A 10,293-nucleotide genomic window follows, 5' to 3' on the forward strand; every position below is an offset into this window, starting at 1 on the left:
ATGCCTCGGGCTGCGAGTTTGGTGTAGGGGGAAAAAAGAGCAGACCACGTACACGTTTTACCTTGATTTTGAGGGTTTACTGTAAGTGCAGGTTAACTGTCTGAAAATATAAATGAACATGAACGTTACAGTATGACAGTACCCTCAAACAAGATCTATGAAATCTATGAAAAAGTTCAATCTGCAACACAATTTTATACAACATAGTTGTGGGGGTCCCTGCTTCATCTCTCACTCTGCTAAGGGGTCCTTGACGTGTAAAACCTTGAAGATCCGCATATCAATTTGGGGGTCCTTCACATGAAAATGTTTGAGAACCACAGGGCTAGTGTATGCTTGCGTAGCATAGTGGTTCTACAATCAAGTCAATGTGTCGTTTGTTAGGTAGTTTCAGAGAGTTACAAGAAGTGGTGAACTTAAATAACTAAGTACATTTACTCAAGTACTGTACTTAAGTACAATTTTGAGGTATTTTTACTTTACGGGGGTATTTCCAGTTTTCATTACTTTTACTTCTACTCCACTACATCTTAGAGACAAATATTATATACTTTTATTGTGAGCTGCATAATGAGTACTTACTACTTTTGGTACTTTAAGTACTTTTGATACCAATACTTTTGTACTTTAACTCATTTTGAATTCTACATTGTTGTAGTAGTATTTCTACATTGCAGTATTGATACTTTTATTTAAAGTAAAACCACATGTTTTTACTTGTTTTTACTACCACCACTGGTAATTTCAGAGAATTACAAGGTTCTCTAAATGCATTATGACGATACAACAATACAGCAATGTTTTGATACTAAAAATAAAATGTACTGTTGAATACTACTAAAAGCAACAACTCCAGTATTTTAACTAAAGTAAAAAAAAACATTTGACTGAGCAACTTTCACTAGTGGAGTAATATTTGACCAGTAGTAGGCTACTAGTATCTATACTTTGACTCAAGCAGGCCAAATGGGGTTATGTATTTTTTCTACTGTACCGATACTACCTTAACTACAGCTACAAACCAAAAGCTTGTCATTTGCAGTCAATTAGCTTTTTTTGGCATCCAGAATATGACAGTTTAATTATGATTAATTTATGCTAACTGAAGTACTAAATGACAGCTATGACACCCTGAATAAAAAAGTTAATCATTTTGTGCTAATCTGGCAAATATTAAGCTGAATGCCCCCTAGCCTAAGTCTGGGCTCAGTGCAAAAAGGCAAGTACACACAGTGTACTGTTAGTGAGTCAGATTTCCATGAAGGCATCAGTGTTTGCTAACAACGTTTCTTTGACTCCTAACAGTTGCAGCAGCAGAACTCTCTGATGAGAAAGGTAAAGAGGACTCTCCCCAGCCCACCTCCGGACGAGCCGTCTCTCCCCATCGTCACTCCTGCCCAGATGTACATCTCTCCGGGGATGTCCCACTCCCAGAGGGTCCTGCCCAGGCCTTCCCAGTCCCAAGGGGCCACCAAGGCGGGCCTGCTGAGCGAGCTGAAGGCGGTGGAGCAGGAGTCGTCCAAGCTCCGGAAGCAGCAGGCCGAGCTGGAGGAGGAGGAGAAGGAGATCGACGCCAAGCTGCGCTACCTGGAGCTGGGCATCCACCAGCGGAAGGAGACCATGGTGAAGGACAGGGAGAGGAGAGAGCTGGCGTACCTGCGGTGCATGGGCGACGCCCGGGACTACATGTCTGACAGTGAGCTCAATAACCTCAGATTGGTGGCCGCGGCGGGGAATTTCGACGCTAACGGCCTTCTGACGAGGCCCAGCACCGCACCGCTCACCCAGTTTACCAATGACCTCAACGCAACAGTGTCCCAGTATCCCTCGACGTCTTCCTACATGTCTTATCCGTACCCGCAAAGCCAACCGCAGCCCACGCAACCGCCAGCCACCGCTGCTTACCAACAAATAGGATTCCAACCTCCCCAGTACCCCTCGTCCTCGGCGCCCCAGCCTGGAACCTTCCAGCCCCATCCTCCTCCAGGCCCCGGCTACCAGGCCCAGCAGGCGGCTTACTCCTCCCATGTCTACGGTCAGTCCTCCTATCAGACGGACCTCGGCATGCAGCAGCATGCTCACCAGGGCTTCCCGCCCGCCGGCCCCCCTATGCCCGGTCAGAGCCTGCCTTACCCCAGTCACAGCTCCTACCAACCCGGCCTCTCCTTCCAGCCCCAGGCAGACATCCTCACGGTCCACCAAAGGCCGAGGCAGACCTCTCTAGCTGACCTCGAGCAAAAGCTGCCCACCAACTACGAGGTCATCCCGGCGGTTTCGGCGGCCACGTCGGCGCCAGACGCCGGCTATGGTTCGGCCTATGGCAATACATACGGGCAGTATCGGCCACCGGAGCCTGGCTTGAGTCACTCTGCCGACAGCCCCACCTCTGCCTACGCTGCCGACGGCCTCTACACCTCCAACCTGGAGCAGAACATCCCCAGGAACTATGTTATGTGTGACGACATCAGCGAGTTGACGAAGGAGAACCAAGCCCCCGACGGAGGACATTATGGTGAGAATGGCCCCGCGCGTGCTTATGATGAATCTGTGGATGCTTACGGCCGGCATACAGGCTCCACGGGCTACCAGACCAGCACCACAGTTAGTGGAGGATCTTCCTATTACTATGATGATTATAATAAACACCCAACACGCAGCGGCTCTGGCACCCAGAAACTCTCTTCGAAGAATCTGGGCCCTGCGGTTGTCTCCACGAAACGTAGTAAGCACAGGAAACAGACAATGGAGCAGAAGATTTCTAAATTCTCCCCTATTGAGGAAGCGCGGGATGTAGAATCTGACCTGGCCTCTTACACGATGACCACATCAACAGGGGGCAGCTGCACAGTCGTGTCCAGATCCAAGAAGCACCAAGATGACGGCACATACGGGCAAAAGAAGACCTCATATGACCAGCAGAAGTATTATGAGGAGGAAGATCGCATGTATGGCTCTGGAAGGTCCAGATCTACTGGCTATGGCATGGATAAGATCTCGTCCCGGGAAGCTCCGGGCTACAGGAGCAAATCCTATGAGAGAGATGCCATGGAGCGCACCCAGAGGAGCGGCCGTAGTGGAAGGCCTCCCATGCGCAGCCAGAATTCGGAGGAGGAGAGTCCACTGAGCCCCGTGGGGAAGCCCGTGGGCATGGGACGAGGCTCTGACCCCAATGACGTGAGGAACCAGTATGGCTCCAGTCATTCCCTGCCAGATGTACAGGACCACCACATGAAGGACGTACCTAGGAGTCACGTCTACAAACCAGACGACCCATACCTCGTAGATGACCAGCACTGTGCCGTTTCTGACAGTGAAGGTAACTGGTGCTGAGGACTGCATGATTATCGCCCGCCGATTACCCATTCACTCTCAAACATCCTCTTGAAAAGTGACTGCATGCTAAGTCTGCTGAGTATTGTCAACAGCAAGATACATGCATGCTAATACATGGATGTGTTTCGTATCTCCTTTTTTTAAACCTTTTTTTCCTTTGCATGTATACATTTTTGAAGTGTGAAGTGCATGCTGTCTTGTGATTTTACAAAATTCTTTGAGCATGCAATTGTTTTTCTTTCTTCTTTTTTTTTCTTCTACAAAAAACTGCATGGCTTTGGGACACGGAGCAAGTTTTTTCTACTTAATGCATGGCTTCAGTATGCATGCCAGTCCCGTCCGCACATTAAAATGAAACATGCATTGACTGATCATCTTCTGTTTTTGGTTCCAAAAAGCCTATCATTTGGGCCAAGAGGAGACTGATTGGTTCGAGAAGCCACGGGAGGCACGGTCAAGCTCCCGACACCACGGAAGCGCTGGTCAGCCCGCAACAGGTAGGCGTGCAGGTAACACGAAGCACACATACCACGATTATGACGAGCCGCCGGAGGAAGACTATGTCCAGGACGAGTACAACCAACAGCGACATCCCTCCTCTACGTCATCGCGAGAACACCGTCACCATGGCAGCAGCTCGGGGAGGCACAGCTCTTCTCGTCACTCCTCGGAAGAACCCAGGGCCTCTCGCTCTTCAAGGACACACCCCAAAGACCCCTCTGCCCGCTCGGAGGGCAGAGGCTCCTCCTCTGCACAGAGGAGGGGTGGTCCGGACTCCCGGGGTAGCCACCGAGATTCTGGGGAATTCGCTCGTGACACTGCATCCCCCCACCACCAGGGTAATGGAGGGAGGGGCCAGAGACCACCGGGCGAACGCACATCCTCCAGGAGACAGGATCCTTCTGCAGGGCCTAAGCAGCAGCCACAGCAACAGCCACAGCCAGGGCAACAACCGCAGCAACCACAACAGCAGCAGCAACCACATCAACCGCAGCAACCGCCACAGCAACAGCAGCAGCCGCCACAGCAACAGCAGCAGCAGCCGCCGCCGTCTCAGAACCAAGCTGGACAGCAGCGGTCAGCTGGCCAGCCCCAGTCTGGGAGACAGCCAGGTTCTCAGCCACTCGATGGAGCCCAGCCGACCCAACAACAGCGTGCGCAACAGCAGCATCAACAACCGCCGCATCAAAGCCAGTCCCCTCAGCCCACTGCCGGAGGACCACATCAGCCCACGCCGCCCCCTGCCGGGGTAGGAGCAGGGCCGGCGCAGCAGCAGCAGCCTAAGCGTGAACAGACTCCACCACAAGGACAACGCCAGCCAACAGCAGGTCCTGCAACAGGAACGCCACCACTAACTGCGCCGGTCAGTTCACCACACTAGAAACTGCTTTGGTTTGGTTGCTTACAAGAGCACATGTTTAATCTGTTGGGGATATGCTGTACTCTGCTGTACTCAATCATTGTACTGTAAATTCTTGTTAATATATTGCCGTGAAGTTAGTTGTTGACTCAGTCAACATAAAGGACGGCTGTCAGTATTACAAAACCTAGCGTGTAGTGAGTGATCAGCCTTGTGCTTTCCTTTAGTCCAGTGGACTGTGAGAGTTCACTTTCTATCAGTATTACAACAGTTATTTTTTGTACTATGTTACTATGTTATGTTATAGTATATATGGGTAACCTATAGGAAGAATCCCCAAATGTACTCTAATTGTGTGTCTTTTTGATGAACAACAGGCTAAAGTGGATACTCCACCTGCAGCAGCTGTCACAGGACCGAAACCCGCAACGGCAACCCCACCCCCGGCTCAGCCTGCCAAAACAGCTACACCCCCACTAACGGGCATCGGTGAGACTCCCTTCTGTCCTATATAGATACAACCACACAACGAACCCCCAAACAAACAAACAAAGCCCAATGACATGGCGTGAAATCATGTAATAAAGGAACATCCGCACTCTCTTCAGTTATATTCTTGGTTTATTTTTTAGGGTGAACAGCCGCAGCAGACAGTCTATCTGGAGAAACGGACGCGTTTCGGCACGTCGGCCTTCCTCAGCGTTTCAAACTAGAATACATCAAACAGGATGTGACATATATAGCTATGCGATAGTGTACAGCTGATTCTCATTGGTGAATACAATTCACTTGCAATTCATAGTACTATTGGTGTTTACATTAAGCATTACACATAGTATTTGTTTAGTAAAAATATTCTTAAAGTTTCCACAGATTCCACAACCAGAAACATCAATTCATAGAAAACATTTCATAGAAAACAATTCAATAACAACTCTTCATTCAGTCCCTTAGGGAACTCGGTATTTAATGCATGGATCCAGTAAGCCTCCCTTTGTAATAGGACCCGGTCTCTGTCCCCACCTCTTCTCAGTGGGTTGACCACTTCTAAACCTTGAAATCTTAGTGTACATATGTCATGTTTAACCATATTTTAATGCCTGGCAACAGGGGACTTCTCATCTTTGTTTCTAATATTACTCTTGTGCTCCGTGATTCTGGTTTTTAATTCTCTTTTGGTCTTTCCCACATAGCAAAAACCGCAGGGGCATTTTAAAAGATAAACTACATATTTTGTCTTACATGTAATTCTCCCTTTGACTTTAATTTTTTTACCATTATGAGGGTGAGAGAAAGAGTCTCCTGTTATCATGGCATTACAATTAATACAACCTTTACATGGGAAATTCCCTGAGGGTATAGTAGATAAAAAGTGTTGTGGTTGAATATACACATCATTTTTTATTAGTTTATCGCTTATATTGTTTGCTCTCTTGTTTGCAAAAATTGGGGGGGTGGAAAAAGCTTTTCCTACCACTGGGTCACTGGACAGTATGTGCCAGTGTTTTTTGACCACCTGTTTAATGGGTTGGGAGATAGGGGAAAATGTAGTTGTCATAACTATAGGTTGTCTGTTTAAAGCAAAAGAAGATTTAGGAGCAAGGAGACCGGTTCTATCAAGGGGCTTGATTTTAGACTTACTATTAGTTAAAATATTTTCGGTATAACCTCTTTCCCTAAACCTACTGCACATTTCTGTAGACTGACTATCAAAATCAGATTCACTGTTACAGATTCTTTTAAGTCTTAACATTTGGCTATATGGTAACCCTCTTTTTAGACTAGAAGGGTGATAGCTAGAAAAATGAAGATAGTTGTTTCGATCAGTCTTTTTACGGTACACTGTTGTCTGAATCCCTCTATTTGTTTTTTTAACACATACATCTAAGAAGTTAACAGTTTCTTGACTGGCTTCCAAAGTGAACTTAATGGAGGGTAATCTTGAGTTCATGTAATCTGTAAACTCTTTCAACATTTCAGAAGTACCACAAAAAATAAAAAATATATCATCAATGTACCTAAACCAGCCTTTTAACTTAGTACTAAAGGGGTTGTCTTTATACACATAATCTTCTTCAAATTTACCCATAAACAAATTCGCATAATTTGGGGCGAATGGGCTACCCATTGAAACACCTTGTTTTTGGAGATAGAACTCATTGTCGAAATTGAAATAATTTTTTGTAAGGACCACATTGGCCAAGTTCATGATAAGGTCTGTAGGAGGTGACTGGGTCACTCTTGACTCCATATAATATTTGAGGGCTTCTAAACCTTCTTGATGAGGTACATTTGTATAAAGGCTGGTTACGTCCATGGTGCATATATATTCAGAATCTGAGATATCTCCTAAGGACTTTAACTTGTTTAAAAAGTCAGTCGTGTCTTTTAGATAAGAAGGCAAATTAAACACTAAATCTTTGATGTGATAATCAATGTACTGTGAAATCGGTTCAGTCAAAGAGCCTATACCTGCCACTATCGGGCGCCCGGGGACCGGAGGTTCACAACTCTTATGTATTTTAGGCAAAGTATATAAAATAGGGCGTACTGGGTGTTCTCTTAACATGAATTTGTATTCATCCTTGGAAATGATTTGGTCAGACAAAGCTTTGTCTAGTGTACTCTTAATTTCTTTAGAGAAACGAATAGTGGGATCACAGGATAACATACTATAATACTCAATATTGCTCAATTGTCTATTTATTTCCACAATATATGACTCTCTGTCTTGTAGAACAATAGCACCTCCTTTATCCGCTCTACGGATGACAATAGATTGGTCACTGGATAGATCTTTCAAAGCTAGCCTTTCTTGTGGTGACAAATTCGGCGTGAAATCAAACATACATCCCAGCAGTGTTGATTTTGTCGACTAAAACGATGACGAAAAATGCTCGTCGACCACCTTTTTTCACTGACGAAAACTAAATAAAAACTAAATAAAACTAAGCTTTGATGACTAAAACTAAGACTAAATATATTGACAATTTTGTCAACAAATAAAAACTAATAATAATAATTTTATATTTGGTTGCACTCGGGTGTTGAGCTCTGAAAATAGCAGATCTTGTTGTGAGCTTGTAGATCGGCTATTTTCAGCATGCAACCAAGTGTAAAATCAGCCATTACAACGCCATCAAGGCACCGCCAACATACATTTTAGTCGACTAAATCAACTGTAGATTTAGTCGACTATAATCTTATGATATTTAGTCGACTAAAACTAGACAAAAACGAAAACATTTCAGATAACTAAAATATGACTAAAACTAAATGAAATTTTATTCAAAAGACTATGACTAAAACTAAATCAACATTTGCTGACAAAATCAACACTGCATCCTAGTCAGTTAGACTTAGAACTCAGATGTGTTGTTTTATCCTCGGCAGGTTCCAAGGCAGCCCCTGGTGGGATCGGCAGTAAGCCTGCAGGGATAGGCAGTGCTGCTCCAGCTCCAGGACAGCCACCTGTTGAAGGGGGAAATGTCCCCCTCCTAGGAAATATCCTCGGAGGAGGCGCAGCGGAGCAGGCGGGGAAGCTGGGAGACGGTAAAGACTTGCGCATTCACAATGAATGCAATTTGGGATGTCCGCAATGGATGAATCACCTCTGTCAAACTGTTTGGTTTTAGCATACTTTTGGACCTATACCTATTGTTCTGGCCTTGGTTGTTATGGACACTCTTTATCTGTGTTCTGAATATCTATTGCGGAATTTAAGCTGCTGCACAACACATGCCAGGTACGATAATTTTCCCTTTTTCATTCCAACAGCATTGGGAAGCCTTGGAAAGAAGTTCACCTCATTCTGGTAAACTAAAGAGAGGCTGGTAGGTAAACATGGTTTGTTATAGAACAAAAACACAGAAAATGATTCCATGTTAGCCAAGCACACATTTTTAAGTTAACATAAACGTTTTTACATAAATTTATGTTTTATGTAAACTCTAAAGAAAAGCACAATGGACGTCTCTTTTTCAATTTGAATAAAAAATGTTTGTCTTTCAGGAAATGGGTAGTGGAAATGAGGTGGATTGGTGACTTTGTACTGGAAAAACCTATGAAACTGTTACCAGCATTTATTACATTTCACCATCACAGAGGAAATGAAGGAAGGGGGGATGAGAGCCTTCCTCCTGACTGCATCAGTGAGTATCTCATTAACTCCACTAACTAGCCTCTTGAGAAATGAACATATTCATTGACATTCTTGGATCTTGTGTTCGTGAGAAAATTGTGCGTTTTATTCCAAGGCAGTGAAAGGTAAGTCTGTCATATTAGAAATCATTTCATGCTGTGATTCTTCTGATTCTTGTAAAAAAAAAAAAGTCCTCTTAATGAGTCATTACGCTCTTGAGTTTAAGCAGACACACATCTGTGTTACCTCTATGCTAATATTCAGCTGATACAACACTTAATTCAAGTGGTATACGCTGCATTGTGCTTCCAAAGCGGGGAACTGTAAACAAGCAATTTAGCCATTAAGACCGGGAACGCATCTGTGTCATTTTAGATTAAAGCTATAACCTTTATTTCATACTTAGGCTATTCAAAAATCTCAAACATTTGTGCAAATATTTGAATATATATATATTTTGAAAGAGGACATTTTAACTCAAATCTTTGCTTCTGGGGGTCCCTGGAACAAAATATTTTCAGATGGGGGGGGGGGGGTCCTCGGCCAAATACATATACTTTTGGAGGACCTTGACATGAAAAAGTTTGAGTACCACTGATATAGAATATGTCTTCTAAATCTGTGGATTTAGAAGACATTCCAGGATTGAATGGGTTAACCACTTAAACTCTACTTGTATATACAACTAGGCCCTTTCCCGTTTTCCCTCTACACTAAATGTCTTTGCCGAAAATAGCTGATCTACAAGCTCACAATGAATCGCAAGCTCACAGTCACAGCGCATTGCGTTGTGAAGTGTTGTGAGTCACAGCACTTCGCAACGCAATGCGTTGTGACTGTGAGCTTGCAATGCGTCACATTGTGAGCTTGTAGATCTGCTATTTTCCACAGAATGTTCGCCCGAGAATATTATATAGTATAGGACGCTAGGGTTCATGTGGGTAAATTCTCTCTCTCTCGCCTCCAAATGACCAAACAGAACTGAATGAGCGAATCCTTCATCAACATGGTGATTCAAGACATGAGTTGAGGACCTGAGAACATTAATTAAAGGTGCATGGATGCCTCAACAAAACCAGAGTCTTAAACTGAGGACACTGCTGCAGCTGCCTCATGTTACTGAAAGTAAGTTCTCATCTCATTAGTGTGTGTGTGTGTGTGTGTGTGTGTGTGTGTGTGTGTGTGTGTGTGTGTGTGTGTGTGTGTGTGTGTGTGTGTGTGTGTGTGTGTGTGTGTGTGTGTGTGTGTGTGTGTTACACACATACAGTATGTGTTTGTGTGATCGGCTTGCTTCCTGGCTGGCTTGCAGGGCTCTGTATGGTAGTGCGGGGTTGTAATTTAATTGCTTTTCTGCTGTGTCAGTCCAGGTAATTAAAAACACTGTCTTCTTGTTCGTACTCTGCTAGAGGTGAGGGAGCAAAGCCTACAGCAGCGCACAGTAGGTCAGTACTAGTAGGGT

General features: G+C 44.6%; 1 protein-coding gene across 1 annotated transcript in view; it reads left to right on the plus strand.

The window, feature by feature from the left end:
• bsnb (bassoon (presynaptic cytomatrix protein) b) overlaps positions 1–8,810 on the plus strand; it is a gene marked incomplete at its 5' end in the record, with an annotated part of 121,168 nt that extends 112,358 nt beyond the window's left edge. Inside the window, 6 exons of the mRNA XM_084061842.1 lie at positions 1,306–3,316; positions 3,732–4,696; positions 5,071–5,182; positions 8,087–8,245; positions 8,471–8,526; positions 8,705–8,810. Of these exons, the coding sequence (XP_083917968.1) occupies positions 1,306–3,316; positions 3,732–4,696; positions 5,071–5,182; positions 8,087–8,245; positions 8,471–8,511 (3,288 nt within the window). The 3' untranslated portion in view covers positions 8,512–8,526; positions 8,705–8,810. The remainder of the gene's footprint in view (positions 1–1,305; positions 3,317–3,731; positions 4,697–5,070; positions 5,183–8,086; positions 8,246–8,470; positions 8,527–8,704) is intronic.
• Positions 8,811–10,293: the final 1,483 nt, after the last annotated feature.

The sequence above is a fragment of the Gymnoscopelus microlampas genome, assembly GCF_963454915.1.
Source record: "Gymnoscopelus microlampas genome assembly, chromosome: 7".
Lineage (NCBI taxonomy): Eukaryota > Metazoa > Chordata > Actinopteri > Myctophiformes > Myctophidae > Gymnoscopelus > Gymnoscopelus microlampas.